This window comes from Lingula anatina, chromosome 5 (assembly GCF_051362555.1).
Source record: "Lingula anatina isolate TDL-2025a chromosome 5, LinAna3.0, whole genome shotgun sequence".
NCBI lineage: Eukaryota > Metazoa > Brachiopoda > Lingulata > Lingulida > Lingulidae > Lingula > Lingula anatina.
In genome coordinates, this window is record NC_141771.1 from 7,941,974 (window position 1) to 7,968,434 (window position 26,461).

General features: G+C 38.1%; 2 protein-coding genes across 3 annotated transcripts; one reads left to right on the forward strand and one right to left on the reverse strand.

Annotated features, from left to right (window-relative positions):
- Window positions 1–589: 589 nt before the first annotated feature.
- Window positions 590–12,829, forward strand: LOC106169293 (uncharacterized). 2 transcript variants are annotated; one of them, XM_013548706.3, is made up of 9 exons: window positions 591–941; window positions 1,496–1,623; window positions 2,025–2,506; window positions 2,721–2,802; window positions 3,299–3,503; window positions 5,071–7,572; window positions 7,965–8,101; window positions 11,555–11,783; window positions 12,169–12,829. In XM_013548706.3, the coding sequence occupies exons 1-9, from the start codon at window positions 881–883 to the stop codon at window positions 12,399–12,401; spliced, it is 4,059 nt and encodes a 1,352-aa protein (XP_013404160.2). In that variant the 5' UTR covers window positions 591–880; the 3' UTR covers window positions 12,402–12,829. The 2 variants fall into 2 exon arrangements, with proteins under 2 accessions (XP_086868919.1, XP_013404160.2); XM_087012793.1 differs by lacking the exons at window positions 11,555–11,783; window positions 12,169–12,829 and adding an exon at window positions 9,716–9,981 and having other exon boundaries at window positions 590–941.
- LOC106169280 (uncharacterized) lies at window positions 12,475–25,664 on the reverse strand. Its single transcript, XM_087012794.1, has 14 exons — window positions 25,485–25,664; window positions 23,074–23,558; window positions 22,615–22,804; window positions 19,348–20,025; window positions 18,728–18,961; window positions 17,780–18,091; window positions 17,247–17,393; window positions 16,265–16,732; window positions 15,780–15,989; window positions 15,224–15,331; window positions 14,745–14,921; window positions 14,264–14,451; window positions 13,583–13,757; window positions 12,475–13,387 (listed from the first exon to the last, which is right to left on the reverse strand). Exons 1-14 carry the CDS (start codon window positions 25,537–25,539, stop codon window positions 13,107–13,109), a joined length of 3,708 nt encoding a protein of 1,235 aa, XP_086868920.1. The 5' UTR covers window positions 25,540–25,664; the 3' UTR covers window positions 12,475–13,106.
- Between the last annotated feature and the right edge of the window lie 797 nt (window positions 25,665–26,461).

Here is a 26,461-nt window from a genome sequence, read left to right on the forward strand (position 1 = left end):
TAAGAAGGCATTTGTCTGTCATTGATATGGAAAAATAAATAAATAAAAATTAGGAAAAAGTTATTAAAAGTACGTAAGGCCTTTTCACACCAAGTAATTTACATTGAAGCAAAATGGGTGACCCAGTTGTAAAACCCTTGATAATACTCTCATTTAAAGTTAAATTTGTTATGCAACATCCATTGATTGCTGTGTATCAAAGCCAATCTTAAGATATGCATGTGCAATTTTTCCTCTCTCAGATACATGTTAGACTTGGTTTGAGTTCTTTTGCTAACTTCTTTAACGTCTTCCAAAAACCATAAGAATTCTTTGTCACCCTGATTTTTTTCCTGTCATTTTATGGATGTTTTGGTAAAACATACGTGTTTATAAATGTAGATCTAAATGTCGAAAGTGAGTTTTGGACGCTACTTGTCGAAAACGAGCTAAACTTCTCCCACTGTGTTTTAATATTTGAATCTATATGGTCTCTAGAATAAGTCTTACAAAATTTTTTTTAATTTAAGCAAAGATGGTATTTTTTTAATTAAAATGTCATGGATTCGAACATTGTATTGGCTTATCTTGAGAAAAGCGCCATCTTCACAAATGTTGATTAGAAAAATTGGGTCAAAGCTATCGCAACCGTGACCTCAAAGACACCTGAAGAAGTTGTGATGAAAACGGCTTTAGCGAAGTATTTGAGTGTGCAAGTGTTTATATTGTCGAAATTTAAGCAATACCGAGCCTAATGTAAACAATGTTGTCGTTGCCATGAGCGGAAAAAGTGACTGTGGACTGAAACATTCGCGTTAACCCGCACTTGTTTTGATTGCTGCCGGCTGCAAGGACGCAACTAAAATTTCAAGTAGCTGATGGTTGATTTGTACTGCTGAGAATGCCTCGGGCTTTCCTGGCAAGGAATAAGCACAAGAGAGGGAATGAAGAGGAGACGGAAGGTGTGTACAACTGACCTCTTTCGATCTGTTTAAAGATGTTAGTTTTTGGGTCCAAAATGGCTGCTCTTTTGTTGCGGTGAAATTAACTGGAGGTGAAGGTCGCGTGCCTTTTGCCTTCTTGTGAAACTAATACTTAAAGGGACTGTGCTTTACTTTTTACTCCATTATTTTAATAAATTCATTTAAATTTTTAAAAAATATCCTACCAATCTTGTCTTAGGCTTCACGCCCATGAATAAATTTAAATAAATGAATAGTAATAATAATGAAAAATTGTAGATCTATTTTTGCAGTATCCCCCCCCCCCCCTATATTATAATATAATTCTCTTATTTTAATGTTAATCAAAATTAAGCTATGTGGTGACTTTGATCAATAGTCAAATAGATTTTAGTTTGGATATTCATAAAGAATTTTTAAGAATTTTTTTTTTTTTTTTTTTTTTTGGTGTAGATCGAGATATTATTTTTTTTTTCCTTGAGGAAAATAAGATTGAGTGCTAAAATCCTATATTAAAAGTGCTTCAGTTACTCGATTGTGGCTTATTTTCACAGATGAGGTTGATCAGAAAAGGAGAAGGCCCACCCTCCCCACACGTCCATATAGTCCAGAAATACCCTGGAAACTGGCAGAGGAGGGGCTTAGAGGGAAGAAACAACAGAGGAGAAGCAGATCATCTGGGGTAATAAAAAGGGGCATATCAAACAAATAGTGCACAGTTCTGATGATTTAGAAAAAGGACATTTCAGTGTGGCATTGTATTTGTTGTGACTGGAAACAACATTGTTTAATGTGATACGGTGTTGACATAATTACAGATTTTTTATTTCGAACCATTTGTGGTTGTAACATATCTCAAGCACTTACTAGTAAACTTATTCTAATACTTGCGTTTTGAAAAAAATATTTTTTTATTTGTTAGGCATGAACACAACTTCAATGACATATAACTATTGAATAGTTTATTTCTGATGTCAGTAGCTAATTCTGTGAGAAACATTTCTTTATTCGATTCCTATTATGTGGAAATTAGTGTTTACATAATATACAAATGGAATAAATATTTACTTGTAATTCTTGTAGAAAGAAACAATGCAGCAACAGACAGATAGCATTACTGACAACAGACAAGCATCAGAAAAAGAAATATCATATGATGACAAATTTTCCAAGAAACAACAAATCAAGGCAAAGGAGAAAAATGAACCAAACAAAAGCCCCAGAAATAATAGACCTGGAATGATAGCCAAAAACAAGAAAATAAAAGTAACAAAAGGAAAAAAGCCAAAAGTTTCTGAGAAGTTAGAAAGTCTTAAAGACAGTAAGGACCCTGAGAAATCTCCCCATGAAAGCATTGATCAGCAGTTTAATGAGACTGAGACTGGTGGCAGTACAGAGGCATCAGAGATCACAGCGGAAAATGATGACAAGGTCACAGACGAGATGTCCAATAATACACATGAGGATGCTGTTCTGAACACCAAAGTTGAGGTCCACAAGGACTCTGATGGCAAAATGATCACTAAATATATCTGCACCATATGCTGGAAGGAGTTCACTGCCAGGTTGGTGTTTTTTTATTGAAAGTGGTAATTACATGCATATACCTGATTTGAAATTTGCTGGCATTTTTGATAAGATACAAGATTAAATCATTCCATCGATCTCTAAAGGAAAATGTTGATACAGTAACAGTAGTAAGGACAGATTTTAGCCAATTGCTATTTTTGATTTTACAATTTAAAGAATTTGACTTTTCAAAATATTCTCTTTGTCAAGGTACACACTGCTGCGCCACATGCCTGTCCACACTGGGGAGAGGAAATACAAGTGTGACATCTGTGGCAAAATGTTTAAACAGGTTTGTAGCACTTCAAATCTGTGGCATTCTTCATCAGTGTTTTCCTCTCCATTCTGTAAAATTTTGGGTATTGGAGATGAATGATTTCACATTTTTGATCCAAGTTTCACTAATTTAATTACTGAATTTGTAGGAAAACTGTAATTTTCATTTTCACTTGCTAAGTTTATTTTCCTTCTTTGCATATTAATAACTGCCTGTACATATACTTTTTCATCATTTCCACTTTTCAAAACTAACTTCCTTATAAACAACATAATGTCTGTATATATTTACATGCTTAGCTGCATATGCTTTCAGAAAAAAACAAATTACAGCTGTGTGATGCACTAAAACAAACTACAATGATAGTAATTTCTGTTTTGAATCAACAGCTACAGTTACAGCATAAAAATTGTTCATCTCCAATATTTCTGTATAAGACTGATTGTATCTAGAGCATCTTCAACAGGAAACAATGCTATTCATGTACTTATATTTTGTCCTCTCATTCAAGTCCAGCGTGTTATGCAGACATAAAGCCACCCACACATCTGCCAGGCCATACGTTTGTGCCACATGTAACAAAGCTTTCTCCAGGGTCTCCACCCTGAACGCCCATAAGCTGATCCACTCGGGTCAAAAACAATTCAAGTGTGAACAGTGTGGCAAGCAGTTCCATCAGAAGGGTAACTTGAAGAACCACATGTACACTCATACAGGTAAGAGTGGGGGATAAGTGGAACACCCTTTGTTTGTAGGACTGATCTAGACATGGTGCACCGGCTGCAGAAAAAAAAAAGCAATCAGTCATGTATTTTGGCACTTTAAAAATGAAATGTAGTGAACTGTGAAGAATACTAACAGGGTTCTTGATAATTGTTACTGCAGACTTGACAAAAGAAAAATGAACAATGCATTGTAATTTGTAGGCAAGATATACACATCATTTTTATTACAAATGACAGAATCCTTTGCTGTCTAGCTGCTGATCCTGCCCACCATTACCATTCACCTGTCATCACCAGGTTTGAAGTGGCAGCTCTTGTTTCACATTATCATTGTGCCATTGATTTATTTCTCTAATTGTCTTTAAACATATGAAACACAACGGAATCCTTAAAAAATTCTGTTTTGCATTCAGTTTAGTTCTATAAAGATAAACTTTGGTATATAACCTTCATGTACATATATAGGATATGGTGTAATTTCTGTCACTGGTTTCAAGATGATTATAGGTATGTTTCTCAGTTAACAGGATGCAGATTTTTAATTTGTCAAGTTTGGCATTGAAATGAAAGCCTTAAGTCACATTTATAGAAAGAATATACATTTGTAAGTGAGATTATAAAAATGCTCTGGGGAGAGAGCCTCGGGGGTGGGGGTGGGGGTGGGGGGGTGGGGGAGGTTGTAGAAATGCTCTAATATTGGCCAGTTGGTGAGTGTTGAATCTGCATCCAGAGTTGGAGAGTGTCATAATTTGGTTCAAATTAATTGATCTTAGCATTGTGAAGAAGTTGGTTTTAAAATTTTTAAAAATGAGTCACAAAGTTTACTTACTAAGTTTAGCCAATTGTATTACATTTTATAACCATTTTTATTTAATTTATTTATTTTTCACAATATTTTGAACTTTGTTTTGTTCTTTCTTTGAGATGTTCAGCTGATACAATTTTTTAGGCTTTGAAGCCAGTAAGTTAACTCTTTTAAAATGCAGTTTAATTGCTTGACATGTTTAGTATATTACACTGGATTACAGTATCTGTTCTATTCACAAGTTTCAAATTCTTTTTCAACTTGACTTGGCCTATAAATTTTTTTACCAATTATTTGCAAGCACTTTTATTCATTAAAATGTTATGGACTTACTTGAAAGTTTTAAATTTAAATTTTGTCGAATAGTTATATATTTCCTGTGTTTACTGTTTATTAAAATGTTTTCTAAAACTAAATGCATATATACCAGCATATGAAAGTAAACATTTTGGTTTGTCACAAGTTTCTGCTTGCCAAGGTAACAAACTTTAAAGTTACCATTAGACAACTAACATTCAATAGTGTTCAAGTTGGAAAAACACAGTGGACTCATGAAGATAATTTTACATACTGTAGTTGGATATCAGTGTTAAACAGTCTAGACTGAACCCAAAAAATCTAACACTGTTAATTAAATAGACTCTTGTGTAAATTTTGTAAGTGAAGCAATTAAAAAATAAGTATCCTGTATAAATAGAGTATTAAACGGTAAAATTTATTTCAGTTGCAATTAATTTGTGATTTTTGTTTTAGGTGAAAGACCATTTGCCTGTCCCTTGTGCTCCAGAAGCTTCAACCAGCGCTCCAATCTCACCTATCACATTTCACAGTGCCATAGCAAGCGTAACTCCATCTACAATTGTCAGCTGTGTGGAGAGGGGTTCCGCACCAAGAGCAGTCTTATGACCCACGAGGCTGTTAAACACACCCAGCAGACCCTGAAGCCTGATATTCAGACTCTCATCTTTGTTCCTACAACCCCTGCAACCAAGGGCCGGATAGGTCAGATGACATGCAAACTTGACGATGGCACAATGACTATTAATCACCAGGAATACCTCAGCCGAACAAAGAAAAGAGCAGAAAAAGCTAACGCTCAGGCTGGGGAAGAGGCAGGAGAGGCTGATATGGACATTTCTGCCAGCAGTTATCATGGAGAAATTGCTACTGAGATATTGAAACTGCTTAATAAGAACTCCAGTAATGTCCAGCCTCAAAATCAACAGGAAGTGGCGGAAACGGTGTCGTCTGCTGAAAAGGACACATCAGAGGAAGACCCAGAAGATGTAACTGGTCAGGTTGAGGTTGATGGAGAGAAAAAGGAAGGGGAAGCCAGTAAGAGCTCTGTGTCATCAGACGTGAAAGTCTTCTCCTATAAAGGCGAAAAATTCAAAGTTTTGGCATCCATGGTTCCACCAGAGCAGAGTGTTGAACAGATCAGATCCCCCTCCAGAACAACCAATCAAAATGCAGCACTGTTATCCAGTCATGAGTCCACATTATCTCCATTTTCCCAAACGTCAGTGACCACTGCCCAAATTTCACAGAATAATGCAGATGAGAGGGTGCAGAAATTACCTTCTGTTCCCATGATAAAACCAGTAGCTTTTGACCAAACAGGCACTGCCATAGTACAGCTGACGGTCAGTGAAGGGGATGCTCCGACATATGGCCGCATGCTCGCACTGGATAGAAATGCCACTGGAAAGGGATCTAGCTCAGGTGGCATGGCGTTCAGAATTGAGCCTCTTGTCCAAGAGGAACTAACTCACATTCAACAGCTCCTGTCTTCAAAGCCAGTGCCAAGTTCCAAGCCAGTGACAGTTTCAAATATTGCACTTTCATCTTCTGCTTTGACCTCTGTAACAGTTCCATCAGTGGTGACAACAACAACAACCTCTCAAACAACAGTGCCAGTGCCATCTTTAACAGTAACATCACTAATGCAACCAACAGCAGCAATGGGCACACTGCCAGCAGTTACTGTAACATCAACAGTAGCAGCACATCAAGCCTCAGGTGGAAGCACTGCACAGTCTCCTAACAAAACTTTACCATGCAATATCTCCACCTCTGTAAGAAATGAAACCCAGTCTACCCATTTGAATGATGGTAAGAAAAATGAATCTTTACCAGTAATAGCTAATCCACCAGGGGGCGCAGCTTCTCTTCTGCTGTCTATGGCGAATATTGCAGCTAAACAACAAGAGAAACAACCCAGTGTGCTGAAAGAATTGCTAGGAATAATGAGAAGCAGTGGGACACTCACTTCTGCTTCCCTAACACAATCTGTGGCAAGAACAACTAACACAGTGACTGAGGGAGCCAACAGGGTTAGCAAGAGCTCAACTAACACAGTGACTTCAAACACAGAGGATGCAGCAATTGTGTCCATGCCTAATCCACCTATTCTTAACCCTACTAGCTCAGAGAATGTGGGTTTCATTAGAACAGCAAAAAAGACAGACGCAGTCATCAGTGCTGGAATACCTTCTAGCCTTCCCATTAGTACTTGGTGTGATCACAGCTCCTCCAACACAATCACTGCTGTCACATCTAACACAATGAGTCGGCCACAAATTGCCACTGCTCCTCCTAAACAGTATGAGATCACTCATCATAAGCTGAAGTCTGGTGGTAAAGTTGAACGCATTCTCCTCAAGCATGGTGCCAGTTCTGCAGGATCTGGGATATCTGCACCTACGTCTGCTGGTGTGAGAATTGTAACTAGGGGGCAGCAGGGGTCTGTCTCTTTGGCCATGGCAGCCCAGATAGAAAAATTCAGGAAGATTGCCCCTAAACCTAAAACTGAGAATGAAATGGAGAAAATGGCCAGTCTACAGCAAAAACCAACCAACCAAATGACAGTGGCAGGACAGCAACTGGCTTCTCTTAGTCAATCTCAGCTCACTCACCTGATGAATGCAGTGACCCCTGAAAGCACCTACCACCAGAATCAACCTGTCATGATGCCATCATCCCTACCAACTGGACAGGCTGGTTTGACCAGTGTGCAGAGCAATACTGGACAGACATTTCCAACTGGTCTCCTGATTAATACACCCAATGGGCCCACCTTGATTCCACTGTCAGCCTCACAAGTCTTACCACTTGTGATGCAGAGTGGGCTTCCCCCTGGCGTTCCTCTTCTAGGTCAAGGTGAAGGCCAAATTGGCATTACTCAGCAAGAAAAGGAGCAGCTATTGTTATCAGATTCTGGGAGCTCTGTTGATAATATCATGATGACACCACCAGGTAAGTTGAATGGCATTCTTATTCAATGAAAAATGTTCCTAACAGAATTATTTAAACTGGGAAAAATGTAATTATCCATGCCCAGTCTCCGAGAAAGATGTTCTTTTGTAGATTTTTTCAAAAATTTATTTGTTTTTTAACACAAAAATGGCTGATATCAGAGTATGGATGATTCTGCCATCCTCCAGATTTGATTTAGAAAAATAAAAAAGAATACAAACATTAACTGAACTGAGTAAAATATTTAATTGCTGAATAGAATTTTGTGTGCACGTACCTCATCCTAATGAACTGGGGCGACAAAATTAATGTTTCACAGAAGTTTTAACATGTCTGCAAGTCCCCTATCAATTCAGTCCTGAAACTTTTAAATTAATGCTCTGTTTTTACAGTCTCGTCAGATGACAGCCAAACTCAGTCAGGTAGCAGCAATGTAACTGGTTACAACAAGATCAAAGAGGTGCTGAATGTGGCTGATACCACAGGTGGTGGCTCCTCTGCTGGGCAGGATGCTGATGGAGTACCAAAGGTATGGGCAGTCTTTCTTTCTGTCTGTCTGTCCCTTAGTCTGTGTGGGTGGGTGGCTGAGTGGATGTGTACATGCTTGTACTTGTGTGTCTTAGCTCATGGGAGAAGGCATGAATAATACACTTGTGACAAGTTGTTTGTATGGTTTTATTCATTTGGATGCTTTTCTGAGTGTGTGTTTGTGTGTGTTCAAATGTGTGGCAGCTCTTGATTTAAAACTGGTTCCTTAAATATTTCCATCTGTGCCTTAAATTGATTAAATTTGATGACACTATGTATAGGTTAGCAATCCTGTTTTATTTTCATTAACTATTTAAATCTTTTACTGGGCTTACAAATTTGTGTAGTTAACAGTGTTTTATCTCTATCTCAAAGCCTTTGGCTGGTCTACTGAGAGTACAGGTGAACTATTCCCTGTCCTGCTGCCTTATCTGTGTTGAAGACATGGGGTAGGGTGAACAGTTATCTTCCGTGCAGATTATGCAACGGGACGTAGAATAGTTCACCTGTGCTCTCAGTTGGCCAACAGAATGCCCCCTCCCACCAAATCTATAGCCCTGTGAACTCTGTCACCTGTAGGCAAGTTGTTATCACCATGAAAAGAGCAGGTGAGGTTATCTGTCACCATTCCACTATTGGAGGCAAAATTTATTATGAATTAATTGATTTTTAAAAACTTTTTGTCATTATTTTGGTGTCTGGAGGAAATGTCTTTTAAATGAGCAAAGTCACTGTATAAATGGGTGACATAATCTTAAATTACTTTGTCTAGTAAATAGTTTGAAAAGTACCTCAAACATAGCCATTAAAAAAGTATTATACCATTGTTTCCACCCGTGTGTTTTTGCATATAACCTATTTATTACCTGAATTAAGTCATTGTTTCCATCCCTAGATCTATCTAACAGGATCGGTTCATCTCCACGAGGTCCCTAGCTAAATTGCTTTCAGCCCAAGTCGCATAGACATCTGGGACACCCACTAAAGCTGCTAAAGGATAGTAAATTACCTCTATCAGCCTCAGCGGGAGTGACAGACATCAAAGCTGCCCAAGTTAATTGTAATTAAAAGAGAATCCCCTCAGAGATGGTTTGATCCAAAGTTAGTTCGCTAGTCTCTGGGAATGGTCTCATAGATTAAGCCACCTCCTCTTGTTTCCAAAATATATAATCACTACCCCTTTTTGTATTCTACTCAAAGTCGGGGAATTAGCCCTGTGTGTACAGTATTTTTTAAGTACCACTAATGTAAAGAAAGACTGTTTGTGTGTAAACTAAGTTCATGTACTGTATACATAAAGAGTTGATTTCTTTTTGTTTACACAGGATGTGAGATTATGCGAAAGGCAGTAAGTTTTATGCCAAGGCATTGACACCCCTGTCTGAGCTTATCTTTAAGATAGGTTTGAACTGGCAAGTTGTGTGCCTGTTAGGCTGAATTACGATATACACTTAACACTTGGTCAAAGTCACTGGGAAGACTTTGTCAGTGAGAAGATGGGGTTTATAGTTTCAGTACCACTGTTCCTAGCCATGAGCTTGTTACTAGGGCTCTCTGGCTATAGTGCTGGAGAGAAAATCCTGTTATTTCCTTTTACTCAATTCTTTAACTCTAGAACTATGAATGTAGAGAAGATAGCTGTCCTGTTACGGGATCATGGTCACTCTGTCAGCATGCTGGTTGGGGATCGTTACAAGCCTAGGATGAACATTTCTGGAATAGAGTTGATTGCATACAAGATGCCAGAGTCTTGGGTCAACAAAGGAGGAAACTTAGACTTAAATGCTACCATGAATTACATTGGAAAGGATCCACTGCCGGTTATTTTAGAAACTGAACAGCTGGACTACAGATTGGTTGAACATTTGTTTAGTGACAAGGAAATGGTGCAAAGTTTAAGAAGTGCAGGATTTTCTCTGTTCTTCTTTGACTTTGTCAATGTTGCTATTGGTTATTTTTTAAATGAATATCTAAACATTCCCAGTATAGCATACAACAACTTCGGATTTTTTGAAAGTTGGTTTTTCTTCCACCAACCTACGTTTCCCTCCTATATGCCATATACATTTGCAGATTTGTCGGACAAAATGACATTCTGGGAACGGCTTCAAAATACAGACATTTTGATGGAATATGAACAGTGGACTAATAATAAGATTGAGCACATGGACAAGATGAGGCAGAAATATCTTCCCAATGTAAACTGGCCATCTTCGAGACATGCTTACCAACGAGTGTCTCTCATCATTTCAGCAAATGTCAATTTTGCCTTTGATTACCCCAGACCAGTCATGCCCCATGTCAAACCCATCTCTGGACTCCTCTGGACGCCACCCAAACCTCTCCCCAAGTTTTATAATGACTTAATGGCATCTGCAACCCATGGAGTTATTTTGATGAGTTTTGGGACCTTGGTTCCTACCTTGCCAGAAGACAAGGCTGAAGTTTTTGCCAAAGTATTTGCAAAGCTTCCACAGAAGGTGATTTGGCGCTACCAAGGCATTGCCCCAAAGTCTCTTGGAAGTAACACCCACCTCGTAGAGTGGTTTCCTCAGAACGATCTTCTTGCCCACCCTGCCACGAAATTGTTCATCACTCACTGTGGAGTGAGCAGCACGTGGGAGACGCTGTACCATGCTGTACCTGTGGTGGCAATTCCGCTGCTTTGGGATCAACAACACCAAGCTAGAAAGTTGAAGGAACGCGCCAAAATTGGTGAAATTGTGGGGTTTAGTTCATTTTCTGAGGCAACATTAGAGAATGCCATAAACAAAGTTCTTAATGACGGGTCTTACAAGGAAAATGCAATACGGATGTCCAAACTTATGCAAGACACACCTATGTCTGGACAAGACGAATTGTTGTTTTGGGTTAACTATGTTATTCGGCACAATGGAACACTTCATTTTCACTCCCAAGCTGCTTACCGCCTGAACTGGTACCAGTACTTTTTGATAGATGTTATTGCCTATAAAATAGTAGTGAACTGTGTATTTTATCTTCTTTATCTTTTCCTGGGGATTTCATTAGTGAAAATGCTGAAATTTATGTTCTTCTCCAAAGGGAAGAAAACTAAAACACAATGACAATTAAGATTCAATTTTTTGTCAACATCGCCAGTATGAAATATCCCAGAAGTAAAGTTTCAAAAATGAGATGGGTCAATAAAATATTTTAAAAAATTGGATTCCAACTTTTTGATTCTTCATAAGAGTGTATATGTGTATTTCGTGTGGATTATAACTGCAACTAGTACTAAGGCATTTTACTGTGACATGGTAAAACAAACGACAATTTGTACAGCTAATTAAGTTTTCATTTTATGATTTTTTCAGATTATTTCTCTTATTGGATATTGTTGTCCCTTTTATCTCATCGGTTACTCGTATCCAGAAACAGAAATTGAAAAAAAAAATAATTGTAGCAATAATAATAATAAATCGCTTTATTACAGCTGGACAGCTCCAATATCAACAACCTGTTACATTTCCTGCGCCTGTTAGATACGGACACCCCTTCTGTGCCGGCGCCTGATAGTTCAATCTCCTCAACAGTAGGTGGAGCCACTGTATCATCCCAATCTATTACAAATAACACGGGGCCATCAACACACAGGAGCACGACACAACAGTCGCCGAAAAAAGACTCATTGCTGGTCCACTATTTGACACATCTCCCTAGCGGTGAGTTGTGTATGTTGGCCACGAAGACTTGGGTGTTCCAGTTTATTAATTCATTTTATTTTATTTTATTTCTTTTATTTTATTTTATTTTATTTTATTTTATTTTTGAGGAGGAGGGGTAGGGGGCTTTAGATAAACTTCTTTGGTAACGTAAACATTATTGTTATTGAAACGTTCATAATAGATGTTTAATAAAGGGGAAAATGAGTGAAGGGAAAATGTACTCAACCTTAACACCACACTCAAATAATAATAATAATAATAATAATAATAATAATAATAATATAAAATAATAATAGAAAGAATGAATGAATGAAGAGAAAGATAAATTAAGGATTTTTAAGGAAAGTCTCGGTCAAAGCACCTGGAATTTGTGTACTTTCAGGTCGTATTAAAGGTAGCAACAGCGACCACCAGCATGGCGATCCCTTATTACAAGGCGTTAGTCACGTTCCTAGTCACGTGCCAAGGTCAACGGGTTATGGAACAGAAGACGAATCATCAGAGAGTTTGATACCCCGAAGTTTGATATCCGAATCTCCTGAAGACAGTAGTAAAAGTGAAGACTTTCAAACTGTACTTGAGAAGATGTTTTCTATTTTGAACTCTCAAGAGTAAAGAAGTGGTTAAGTCTGTAAAAATAACTTATAATATTAGTGGATTGTCTATATTTTGTAAATAATGCATAGTGTAAATTGCATGCTGTCTTTTATTATGCTTTTGTAACATATAATATAAGACCAGTGGTATATATATATATATATATATATATATATATTCTGTAGATTTAAATGCTGAGATTTTTACCACAAACTTCCTTTTTGCAAAACTGCTGGTTAATCTCCTGTTACTCATTAGTCAATTGCAAATCTTCATTCGAGAAAATTGCTCTTTTTGAACTGTGATTTGCAAATAGACGCATATGATAATTTGTTGAGGCCATTATGATGCTTGTGAAGGAGGTGTCATTTGTGGCGGTTTGTTGGCCATCGATGAAGTAGGGTCTGTATTGTGTCATTCCATTAAAATGTCACATGAGAAAATCACACATTTGTAGTTTTGGTATGAAGGCTTTGTATCACAATCGCCGTTGATTTCTGTCAAAGTTGAAGTGCATTTTGGTATAATGCAGACAAAATTATTGGGCACGTCAGAATTATGCAAATGTTACATGAAATGTGCCAAACTGACGGGTCTCAAATGTTCAATTCTTTTTTAATGAGGCTAAATACTAAGATATTAGTGTGTACTGTTCACCTGGATGGAATAAAAAAAAGTCTGAGTGACTGGTCTCTTTGGTAACTGTAATCACTTTGTATGAGACTAAGTCTCAGTAATGTAGTCTAAATTATTCATTAGTTCATAATAAACGTAATTGCCTCCAAGATCCGCAATGGCATATGTTCCGTTAAACTTCGTGTGGTACGATGTGATCTCACAGACGCTGGATTGGCGCGCAAAGTTGAAAGAGAGGCAGTTAATCTCTCTGTTGCAGAATTCAGTGCAGCGCAGCAGTGAGGAGGTCGTTTTAGTGGACAAAGCGAGGAACCCGGGCAATCCACGCCCCGGTGCCACTGGACTCTTAAAGTACTGCGCTGATTTTTCTGGAAAGAAAAAAAGACGTAGGTACTCATCAGGCGTTGTCTGAGAAACATGTTCGAGAAGTGTGTTGTCACAGCGTTCAAAGTACATTATATGTGACGAAACGTATTTTGGATTTAGAGGCGTGATAGGAAAATTGCCAAATCCATGGGGAATTTGTCTGAAATTGAGCTTTTTCATTTCAAAGAAAAGCGTACCCTTTGAACCGCAAATATTCATGGATTTCTTGACTTCAGTACTATTAAGTGCCCTGTCGTAAAGCTGCATGCATTTCAGCCTCCCTGTGAAAGAGCGGGAATCCCCGGCAGTTTTTCCCATACGTAGCGCTCCCATTGTGCTGTGCTCTACTGATCCAAAATACGAACTGGCGACCTGTGAAACAAGAAGACGCGTTTATGCCACATTTCTACAATCATTAAAGTAATAAGGCCAGTAAAATTGTTGTCTGAATACTAACAGCTTCAAAAGACTTCGCAGAAATAAATACCTCCATACAAACTCGATATAAAAATAACCTTTCTAAACATGTAAAGATGAAAGTTATGCATATCAACAATTTTATGTTCATGGAATCTGTTTGGGCCCTTGTATTTTAAAACTACCAGATGGAAGCTCGCTTTCTATAATAGACTAGTATCCCATGCAATAACAGCTTGATCAGTCGTGGGTCATAAAGACGTTGCCATAATTACAAATTGTGATAAAAATTGTATCCTTTTTTGCGATAAGATCATTGAACAATTTCTCCATATAAATTACTATAGGGTGTATGAACAGTGTGTTTATCCTATTCATACATATAGCATAACCGCAAAACATAACTGTTGCAGCAAGACACAATCTTGTCACAGCTAACACAATCACAAAGCATCTTTTACCTCGTAACCATTCTTATAGATCACGGCCATTCCTGAACCAAAACTGTACGTCCATCCTATATATGTCCAAGTATCCACTTCCAGAACACCACTGGCGTTATACCATGGTCCCAAGGTACCATCCCTGTACCCAAGTCTCACCAGAATATCGGTGTTGCCAATCTGCATAACGTGGGTCCCAAACCCGCCTAAAACAATTTCCATTGAATAAATGGTCATGGGTAGTAAATGTCGGATTGTTGGAAAGATGAGAAAGAAGTTACAAAGATTGAGAATACCATTCACATACATACAATGGAAGGCATAATCAAACAATTTTAATGGTCAGGTGTCCGGTCATTTTGATGTCAGCCAAAAAATTACTTCAGTGCAAAAATGTAATAAAAAGGTCGTTCAACCAATTTAGGCAATAGGCATTACTTCACAAATGGAATTACAAGTATATAAGTGCATAACAAAGCAACCAGAGATTTATTCTTACCAGAGGAGGCATTTTCATGTTCGAAGTTGAAGATCGGTCCTTCTGTAGATGACGAGAAGCTGTATACATAGCCAAGGAATGTGAAAGAATAACGGACATCCAACGATCCATTATTTGAAACTTCTATGTAAGAATCTGTTGGGAACCCAACACTCCCATCGTCTTCTTCTTTGAGACCTGAATGGAATTTAGGTACAAAAATATACAGTATAAAAATTTTTAATATATATCTATATATAAAATATTTCTTATGATAGTCACACAAATCCAAATGCATGTAAAACAGGTTATCAGAGGTAGTGTGTTGTTGGTAGGCCTACACAGTGGCTAAATCTACCTGTTTTGCATTTTCTCTCCACTTCTGAATTCAAGATTAGTTTTTGTATGTATTAGGCTATGGGATTCTACTTGGCCATTATTTGGTTTCAAGGAAAGATAATACTTTAAAATGTCACGTAGATCATCAAAGCTGGAATCACCTTTGGCGGGGGTAACACCGTATTTCATGATGTTGTTTCCATTACCGCTCAAATCGAGCTCGTGGTATCGCGTCTCAAGAGGCCAAAACGCAACTGGGTTCGGAAATCCTAAAAAAGAAAAACAAAAAAAGCTCAGCTACTGACCCTTTAACTATTTTTGAAATCCCCATGTGAATAACGAATAATAACCTATTATCCGTAATGTTCTTGCACGTCTTGTTTACTCGATTTCGTGTCCTAGTGTTATTGAAGGCAGCTGCAATTTAAATACCGTATCATAGTCCCAATAATAAACCCGCGTCCTTTGATTTTTTTTTTTAATCAATAATATTATCATTATTTTTTCGACATTGCTTTTTATATAAATAACAAGAGAAGTATTTTTATATTATATCACATCTTCATCCATTTCTTCATTTGCGGCTGGGTAAGTGGAGTTACTAGGTACAATTTGGACATGTCATGTCATGTCATGTCATGTACGTCATGCGGGACAGGAGCACTCAGATTAATGAAAATGTGATTGAAAGCAACGATCTTTTATTGTATATATTACCTTGCAGTAGCTGGCACAGTTGTCTTCCGGTGATTATTTGGCTTTTAGAAAGCGCCACATCGTAGAGCTGTAAACAGGACATACGTCCAATAAATCTGTGCGAAGCACTCGTGCCAGTACCAATAAGGAGGTCATACTGAGTACCGAGGTCCCACTGCCCGAAATCTGCGCTAAATTTCACCTCGCCGTCCATCCACAACGTGCCGATACCTGACAAAATACCATATATCCATATATCATTACAATAAAGCATTTTGATTGAATAATAATTATAATTAAAATCAAACTATCACGATCAAAATATAATAATAATAATAATAATAATAATAATAATAATAATAATAAAACAAATGAATATATAAATAAGTTAGAAGGTGAACCGTTAAACTTCTGTGTTCGCATACTTAAGCTTTAAACGATCTCATACCCTAGACCCGCCACCCCCATGTCCCGAAAACAATCACAGGTGTAAGTTCGAGTATTACCTGTGTCTTGGTCATAAGTGAACGCGAGGGAAACCCACTTGTGCCTCTCAAAAAGCACAGAAGGACTTGTGGCGGAAGATCCTTGGGTACTTCCAGCCGAGTCTATTCTCTTATGTAAAAGGGCGCCAAATTTATTGTCCTGTTGGACATAAAAATGTGGGCCATGGGCGGTGTTGCCGCCAACCATTTTCCACGAAAGAAATAACATATTCGTCGAGCTATCTTCAGGATACATGTCCACACTCCAAGTCATGGAGCGCCGAACATCCAAAGCAAGGTTTTGTGGGATCGTGACATTACAGTCAGCGGTATTGCAAAAGACAAATGCTCCGTTCGGTTCGTTTTTCGGCCCAGGTGCATACGTGACGTCAGAGCCAAGAATTCCATGGTTCTCATTGCCAGAAACGTCGTTGGCGCCGTATTGCTGGTTGAGGTGCCACATGCCCACGGGACGGGGCTGAACTTCACCTAGCGATGATATTCAAGAGAGTCATACATATATATCTTAAACACTGTTTTTGATATAAATTGAGTTGAAATAATGATTATAAAACACAAAACTAGCATGTCTAATCATAAAAATGGCATTATTAAGGCCGCACTTGTATATTACAAGAAACGATTTGTTTTTCCAGGGGAAGGCATCGAAATGCTGTCACACGAAGAAACCTGTCCTCTCGAAATAACTATCTGATGTATTTTATCAAACCACAATCTACTTTAAAAGAGAGCGTTTTTGCACAGTCCTTTACCTATGAGCAGCAGTTGTTTTCCAATATTAAATAGAAATTTAAATTGAATTGCTTTCCTAGAAAATCTCCTACCTTCCCGCAAAAATAAAAATAAAAATAAATAAATAAATAAAATAAAATAAAATATAATATAATAAATTAAAACAAAATAAAATAAATAAAAGATTTTGCAACTTAACGCTACCTGTAGCCCAGCCAGATACCGCGAGCGTGCGCAGGGCAATACGTACCTTCAGTGAACCCTAGAATGTTCTCAGGCGAGCAGATATCCATGGCCTTCTTAATCTGGTATTCACTCAGAGCCACGTCGTACAACTTAACACAGCTTATATCGGCCTTTAAAAATCTATGGTCATTATAGGTAGCATTTTTAGCACCTAAAAAGAAAAGAAAAGGAGACATAAGGTGGTTAAAGAAAGCACTGGAAAAGTGAAACGAACCTGAGATACTTTGCTTTAATAGAAATCGGAGTGCAGAAAGTATGTGTGTTGAAGTAAATGAAGTGAAAAAATGTGGAAGTTTAAAAAATATAATCATAACAAGAGAAGGACATTACGACGGAGCAGAGAAAAGGAAAATATGATAATGATGTTGAGGTACAAATGGTCGCAAAAAAACACGTTTTACATTTACCCATAGATATTGCATGCAGTCTGGCGTCTTCATGGTCTTACTTCACGACAGAATAAGAATACCGGTGTGCAAGAGGATGATGAATAAATGTATAAAAACAAATCTTTTTGAAAAGAAAAACCAAACTTACCTATTCGAACAAAGTATTGTGTAGACAATTCATACTGTCCCACACTGTTTGTTCCAAATAGTTCGCCATCTCGGTACACGGTATGAACGCCAGCGGTATAGTCATATGTGACTGCCACATGGATCCACTGATCATGAAGGAAGTAGCTTCCGTGGGTAGCTGATGCCTCGTTTCCCCAGCCATCGGTACGACGACGAAAGGCGACATAATAAGAATTGGTGTCTGGGTGGAGCCACATTGCCAAAAAGCCCCACCCGTCCGCTTGTGTTGGGAAATCGAATTGAAATACTGGGGCGGTAGTTGTGGTTGAGTCTGTATTATAAAAGTATAGGAAAAGAAATGAGTAGTTATTGCACACAGGTAGGAAGAAATGTTTGCATTAATAACGTGCAATTTGAACTTGTTCCTTTATTGACGGACATTTTGGAAGAAAATGACCATTAAATAATCAAAGCTGATATGTGAGACAATTAGGCAATTAACCAAAACGTGCTCGAAAAATTGTACATGCTCCTCTGGTTATGAGACACCCCTCACCAAATTATACTTCCTACGTGATTTGGATTGACAATATATTATGAAGCTAGATGGTAACGCCCGCATTCTCAATAATGTTGGGTGATGTTGGGGGGGGGGGGGGGGAGAGGAGGGGTAGGCGAATGCAGATGCACAACATCCTATGCCAGAGAAAGTTCCTAGGGAAGTTTAATGATTGTAAGGTAGAACCAGGGGAAAGTTTGACCATATTAAACAACATCAACTAGGAGTATTAAAACTAAAGGTGAAGGCAAGGAAGATGGTGAAGGTGGAGGTTAAAGGAGGGTCTTAACACTAAGATAAAAGGAGGAAATTCAATAAGTGGACTTTGTAGGGAGAAAACAGCTGGGAGACAGAAGAAGGGGTGTTACGAAGCACAGAGGGGTCTTTCGACAAAAAGACCAAGCTTACCTATATTAATCCATGCCATAAAGGTTTGAGAGAACCTAGTATCCAGGTAACCATTGTTAGGCAATTCGATATACGAGTCCATACTTCCAGCGAGACGAACAGCTCCGTTGTTGTCGCCATGGGGACCCGTGACATACGTCAGACCACTCATAGTAGCTTCATTTCCATGGCCTGTGACGTCATGGGAGCCATGAGCTGCGTCCAATGGCCACCAGCCAACAGGGAGTGGATGTGCTGAAACAAACAAAAGGGGGAAAAAAGATGAATGAATTTTTTAACATAATCATTTATTGACATGAGCGTTTTCAAGGGAGGGGTGGGACTGCAAGTGAACTGTATTATCAAAATCGTTCATATTGTTATTTATCGGGAAGTGCTAGTAATATGTAATACGCATATGTTTATAGGCGGATATCTTAACGCGCTGGAGTAACATGCCAGTTCAATCGAAGATGTACTGTCAGCAGATGCATAGCGTATAGATGATAGGTTGCCCATCGCAAGTTCACAACAGCTGAATATGGTTCCCATTAAACGCGTTTCCTCGACGCTTCTTTAAAGACAATATTGTACATTCTTAAGAACCACAGACTGTGGTCTCAATCATTGAATATACTCACTGTCCAACTCTGTGCTGCCCTCTGGTGTACACCTCCGCATGGTTCGCTTGATGTCATGCTGAGACAGGGCCACATTATACAACTTGATGCAACTTATTCTCCCCTTTGTCAGGTAGTTTGCCCCATTGTCATAAGGCTTGTAACCAATGCGGATTTTACTACCTGCGGTCGCAAGTTCTTGCTGTGTAGGGTTCCAAGAATGCACGAGTACTCCGTTCCGGTAGTAGAACACTTGGTTGGATGCGTAGTCGTATGTAATGGCAAGATGGCTCCATACACTGTCTGCGAAGAAACTAACGCTTGTGGAGCCTCGGTTTACAAAGGAGCGGTCAAAGTGGTAGACCCCGAGATTGTTTGGGTCCGCGTGGTTCCAGATATGAAAACCCCAAGTGTGGCTTGGATCGTCTGTATCGTAATCAAATAATGGACCATTTCCCCCTTTTGGCATGAAATATGCTGTAAAGGTGTAGGAATAACGGACGTCTAGCTTGCCATTGTTAGGTATGACGATGTGAGAGTTAATAGTGCCCGCTAAGGCGTAGGCGTCGTTTTTCCCGCCAAAAGGGCCCTGGGTTGGATATAACTCTGATGAGAGGGTTGCATGGTTTCCGTTTCCGGTTACGTCAGTTCCTTTGTAGCTGGACTCAAGAGGCCACCATCCAACAGGATACGGGAGTTCTGAAATGATATCCCAAGATATATATATATATATATATATATATATATATATATATATATACAGACTTGACATTTAATATGGAATATTTTTTTCGAAATAATTTTTTATCAGTTTTTTCCTATTTTGCGGACTGATAAATGAAAATAAGGATTAAAATCGTGTTTTAATAACTTTAAATTATCTATTTGATGTCATTGTGACATCAGTTCATTAATGGAATTCGCCAGAGAAACAAACAAAAACACATTGCCTATTCTATGTCATACGACTCCCATTAAAAGAGATATTTTGGATCTCCATAGTTTCCAAATTATCGTATGTAAAAGGGTAATACGCTCCACAAAAGACCCTCATGTCAGTTGCTAGTCACAGTAATGGTCGTTGTTACGCCTGGCCTCTTCGTGGCTGTTGTCAGCGCTCTCAAGCGGCAAGGCATTTCTTGAGGGTAGGTTTTTAGAGTTCAATCTGGAATAGCATTCTAGGCATCGGTCTGAAATTGTCCAATCTGGTCCAGTTTTGTTGTAGGACATGTAGGCAGTTGATTGGTGAGTAATGGTCTACCGAAATATTGTCTATGTGGTTCAAATGTGGCGATTTTGATGACCAGGGTAGTTGCTCATCCCCTTGGTTCTGTAAGTTATCTGCTATTAAAAGTGCTCTGTGTGAACCTGCAACCTCCTCGTGCAACCTAGAATTGTTCCTAAGGTGCCCCCTATCAAATGATAGTCAAGTGGTTCCGAGATTATCCCTTTATTTGATCTGGTTCAGGTTTTCGTCGATGACTACCATTGGTGTTTTGGCACCAATGTGGAATCTACTCCAAATACTGACGCTGTCAATCACCCTTGTCACTTTAGACCCGGCATATGCTTCGTCGTAGGCCTCTTCTGGATATCTGTAAACTCTGTTTTGACTAATTGGGCGTTACAGGTGAAATCTGACCTCAATAAAGAAAGCCACGCAGTTTCAGTGTTCTACCCAGAATCGTTCATGGCCCCCAATTCATTAGAGAAACAGACCACGATGTTTTGCTGTATACAGTGGGTACCTCGGAGGTCATTAGGTGTTCTTACCTGCTAAAACCAGTTTGGTGTTCGCTAAGGGCTTTGAAAAACGCATTTTAGTGGCAATTTACCCCTCGTTCTGAACGGACTAAGTGTTTTTTGTTTAGTTGCAGCAGCGTATCCCGAAAGACAGTGGGTCCTGTACCCTGTAGGTAAAATTTTGATACATTGGGGGTCACCTCTGTGTAGGTACATCAGTCTGGGCATTACTCTATAAAACTGTGGGGACCGTTCCGTTTGGCGCTATGATCTGTCTGGTGATGTCTGTCTTTTTCGCGCCATTCTGCCTTAGATTAACAAATTTGTAATGCACTTCTTGACTCATCTTACGCACTGCACAACTGGCCGCTTGCATGCAAAATTTCAAATTTTTCTATGCAGTAGTTGCTGAAATATGGATACTTTTTTGACAGAACCAAGCTTTGCCTAAGCCAAGCTTTGATCAGCCCAAAGGAACACTATCCAATTAAATCACTGCAAATTACATAGTGTAGCAGCGCAACATGCATGAAAGTCAGTTAATTGGTAGTGACACACATGACTGCATACTTTTACATTCACAAATCTTATATGAAATCGGAGTTATTTTAAAAAAGAACGTATTTTTACCTAGGTATACCTTCGAAACTGAAATATTCCATATTAAATGTCAAGTCTGTATATATATATATATATATATATATATATATATATATATATATATATATATATATATATGCTTTTTATGCTTTATTCATTGTAACGTATGCATCTACATGGATAGATGAAAATGTACAAAGGAATGCAAATATATATAAATATGAATTATGATCAATAGTGATATTGTATGACTCCTCGTATGAAAAAAATACAAAACATATTTGGCAGAGCCCAAATGGCTCTACCTACCCAACTGGTTATGGGTGCAGCACAGTCCCTTTTTTGGAAGGCTAACCATAAATACTTGGCAAGAGCTATAATATGTTCGTTCTTCTTACCAGTCATTAGTGTTTTAAATTTATCCATTCTGGTAAGATGCTCAAAGTGACTATGTTGTTTTTTGTATATTGAATAAAGATCATCGGTATATATATATATATATATATATATATATATATATATATATATATATATATATATATATATACAAAAGACAACTTGAGTGTTCTTATTTGCCAAATATTTGCCAAATATATATACTACAAAATAAAGGGGCAAGCTTAGACATCAATACGACCGGAATGCAATAATGTACATTTGTAAATTGTACATAATTCATTTATATATATATATATATATATATATATATATATATATATATATATGACCAATTAGATGACTCTTAATTGCATCCCCAACCACAAAAATTATTTTCAGTGGTGGCACCATTGGAAATATTGATCCATAATCTGAATTGCACATAGAGCTTTCGACGTCCCAATCAGAGCAAACAATTCATAATTGCCATCATATAAGATGCCACGAGGCAAAAGTACCATCAGAGTCCAAGAGAATGCAAACATAGACAAGGCCCTGCATGTTTACCTTCTGGGACACACAGCTGGCGAGCATTCCTGATATGGGCTTGGGGTAAAGCCACGTCGTACCACTGAATACAAGACACGCTACCGGCAAACGACCTAGTATCCGAGTTATATGAGGCATACCGGGACCCTACGTATACATCATACTGGGTGGCGTGTTCCACCTGGCCTATGTTTGACTGAGTGTTTATCTGAAATGAAGTTATACTTTACTAATAAGAATGAAGAGATTAATAAATGACAGAGGAAATAATAATAATAAAAAACATACCATAGATTTTGAAATTAAGGTGAAAAATAACTAAGATTCACCCCCATTTTTTGAACAAACTGTTATCCGATGACGTTTCTGGCCAAGAACTGCATAGAGATTTTATTGAAGGAACAACGCTATTGCCTCACCTCGACCAGACGCACTGCTTGTGCTGGCAGTGTCCGCGAATCATATTTCTTAACCTACCTCAGCATCTTTCCAAATGGTCATATCCCCAGTCGTATAGTCGTATGTCACACTCACGAAGACCCACGTGTTTGACGTCAGCACACCGCTGCCGTAGAGCGCTGCCACAGAGACTGCTCCATCACTCCTGCTTCGAGGGGCAACAACAAGCGTGGTTGTATCAGGATACTGCCAGATTAGCAACCCAAAATCATCGTAAACGGAGTTTGGGAAATGAAAACTAAACAACGGGCCTTGCGTTGATCCGCCATTGTAAACCCAAGCCGAGAACGTCCACGAGTAACGGGCGTCCAGCTGTCCGTTGTTCGGGATGTGTATGTAGCTAGATACAGACCCGCCGAAGTTGTAGGCAGTATTACCTACTCCTTCATGTCCAGTCGTCAAGGAAACAGAAAACCCGCTACCATGGTTTCCACCGCCACTGATGTCACTATATGTATAGTCTGCGTTCAGAGGCCAAAAGCCTATCGGGCGTCTCCAAGTACCTGGTTTAAAAGAGAAACTGTTTGTGGAAAATACTTCATGTAAATTAATTAATTGATCGAGTTTTTTTTTGTTCTTCCCAAAAGTGCCCCGATTTTAGTGTGCATCGAACGGCTCACCAAAATTTTAGAATTATTAACCTACTCAATGAAGCTCCGTCTTGGGAGTTCCAATCCCTTGCTTCACTAACGCATCCCCTAAAGCACATTATGCGGTCTTTCGTCATGGTTATAAATCATTGCATGTGACCCGAAATCTTTGGACTTGTGCGCAGTAGTTAGTGTATTTTTAAAACTTTAAATTCGTATGGTGATGCTCAATATCAAAGGACGTAATTTTTTTAAATTTAAAATCAATCCACCTCGCCTTTAAATAACAAAACCTCTTTTGAGCACGCTGTCATCTCTTTGTGGCTAATTAAGAATTGCAAATGACACGAACAATAGTCATAAAAATTGAGACAAAAAGCAACCTGCCACATAGTAGCCAACAATGCTGCATAGAATCGATATCGATATTCTGTTTTAATCTCTATATTTAACAATGTCCACATCATGCCATTTCATTGGGGAAATATTGTCAATACAGGGAATAATGACGATCGATTAGTGACTTTCTGGTGGCGTTTTTGTGTTTAGTTAAAGCGGAAGCTTACGCTCAATAAGGAGACACTTGTGCACGTAAAATAAGACATCGGTCTAACCACATTCGCTTGTCCTTGTTGAAAATAGTTTTATGTAATATGTTTATAGATAAAGGTTCATTCACGGTGACGGAAGGATTTAAACAAACGTGGCAAATTCGTGTATGTCCCCATTTGTTTGTTGTAAGAAGTTATGTGTTGATTGCAAGTAAAACGGCATTTGAAGAAATTTCAATAATTTCAATAATTGTAATTTGTTTCAGATGCGGAGAATGAGCATGATATCCCCTTGCATAAGTTTTGACAAAGTTAACTGCATTATCCAATAGATTATCTATCAGCAAGCCAGTAGATCATACAATTAAAGCAATAATAACTCTTCGTTTCGGCCAAAAAATGAATTTTCCTGGAGTAAACAACAATTTTCCCATACTTACCAATGGTTAATGAATCCATTTTTACATTCAAAGTTAGTCCCTGGTTTTTTTCTTAAAAGTTTGGTTTTTTGTTAAAATCTCTTAAGAGATTTTAACAGAGTATAGACATCAATGGAGGTCACGTGGTCTAAAGACAAGTTCAAATATCAGAATAAAAGCTATAACTGCTGTTTGTGTGGTAAAACAGAATATATTATATTTCTATGAGTTATTCACAAGGTTTTTATTATGAAATGTAGATCTCATACGAAGAGTTATTATCCCTTTAAGTTTAAATACATCACGAAGAGTTGAAAAATTCCTCAAACTCTAACAAGGGTGTATATGCGTTCCGATACCATTTAAAAGCCTGATGACGCCGGCCTTACACGGAAGACCAGCTGCGTTTCATATATATCTACTCATTTAAACCCGGAAAAACTAAACTAAAATATCCAAATTTTACACAATGACCAAAGCTGCAGCTGAAGTGAGAACTGTGTATACTTTCACGAACGTTGTTCCCTAAGGCTGCCCCCGTGCGCTCCGTTGACTCTCTGTAATTCCAAACGCTCTACTTTTAAATTAAAACCTTTCATGTTATAAGATCATTTAAATGAAAAATGATAATTCTAATAGCAAAGATAGTGAGAAAATTCTTTTCCAAGATAAACGGGTTGTGTGCAGTAAATAGTGTGGAAAACGATGTGAATTATTGCATATGTAATTATATAATTACGTTATTGTGAAAAACCAAACTAAAAATCCACTTGTACATCTATATCACCATATAAACCCCGATTTTTTGCATAAATCCATAATGTATACATTATCTGGTACTTCGTTTGCTGCATTATCCATTAACCCACCTTCAACGCTGCAGATGCAGACACAGCCAAAAATCCAGACTAGTGCAGACCACATGCTGAAGTTTCAAGAGCAGTTGGAAAACTGTTGTCCACAATCATTCGTGTAGACTTCTAATTGCTGTTGCCCCCGTTGATTCCACAACTCAGTCTCGCCTACCTTGGGTTTAAAATCTAAGTTTACAAGACGCAGTAGGCTTACGGTCAATATAAATCAATTCAGAAACAATTAAATTGACGGTGGTTATACACAGCACAGACGGATATCACATGCGGGCCATGTATTAAATTTATTAGTGAATTTGGGTTGAAAGTTCGCCCGCAGCCTAGAACAGCCTACTTTGTAATTTTTTCTTTTAAAAAATCGAACTTGGTGAAGTATTGATGTCCAATATTCATCCGCCTTGACTGGATTTGTCATTTTTTTTATCGACATGCAGTTTTTGTCTCAGTTTCAGGGTACGATATCATTAATTAAACCCGATGGGGAACATAACCATAATCAATTTCCCAAATAAAAAGGTCTTTTTACATTGAGTAAATTATCTAAGCGATACTAGTGTGTTTAAGTGGTCCTACCATGTAATTTGCCCGGTAAGCTTCAGCAGGAATTTATTCTAAATTACATGTTCGACACAAGTTCGTTATCTGCTGTTTATTTAAAAGTATCTCATCTAAGATTTTCCCGACAAGTCACATAAAAAAATAAGAAGCAAATTTATCCTACTCTCGAACCATCCACTCGGGCTCGATATTTTATACTATTTTTTTTTTTTTGATAAGCCACTTAAAAATGAGAAGTCCAACCTTTTGACCGCCATGTCTTCCAGTACAGAAATATTTCACAATTTTCAGAGGGAAATTTCGACATCGAGTACTTTTATGTGAGGGCTTTTATCGTTTTAAACGTTTGTATTGGAAAATGTAAGAAGCTTTGGAGGATGTGTAAACATATAAAATGCAACTTATAGCGCATTTAG

Excerpts from the sequence above, each read along its gene's own strand:
- LOC106169293 (XM_013548706.3), top strand. The coding sequence starts at position 881 with ATGCCTCGGGCTTTCCTGGCAAGGAATAAGCACAAGAGAGGGAATGAA. Across the intron at positions 942-1,495 it reads GAATGAAGAGGAGACGGAAG|ATGAGGTTGATCAGAAAAGG; the intron begins GTGTGTACAACT and ends TTATTTTCACAG. Across the intron at positions 3,504-5,070 it reads CCACATGTACACTCATACAG|GTGAAAGACCATTTGCCTGT; the intron begins GTAAGAGTGGGG and ends TTTTTGTTTTAG.
- LOC106169280 (XM_087012794.1), bottom strand. The coding sequence starts at position 25,539 with ATGTGGTCTGCACTAGTCTGGATTTTTGGCTGTGTCTGCATCTGCAGC. Across the intron at positions 23,559-25,484 it reads CTGCATCTGCAGCGTTGAAG|GTACTTGGAGACGCCCGATA; the intron begins GTGGGTTAATGG and ends CTTTTAAACCAG. Across the intron at positions 22,805-23,073 it reads CCATTTGGAAAGATGCTGAG|ATAAACACTCAGTCAAACAT; the intron begins GTAGGTTAAGAA and ends ACTTCATTTCAG.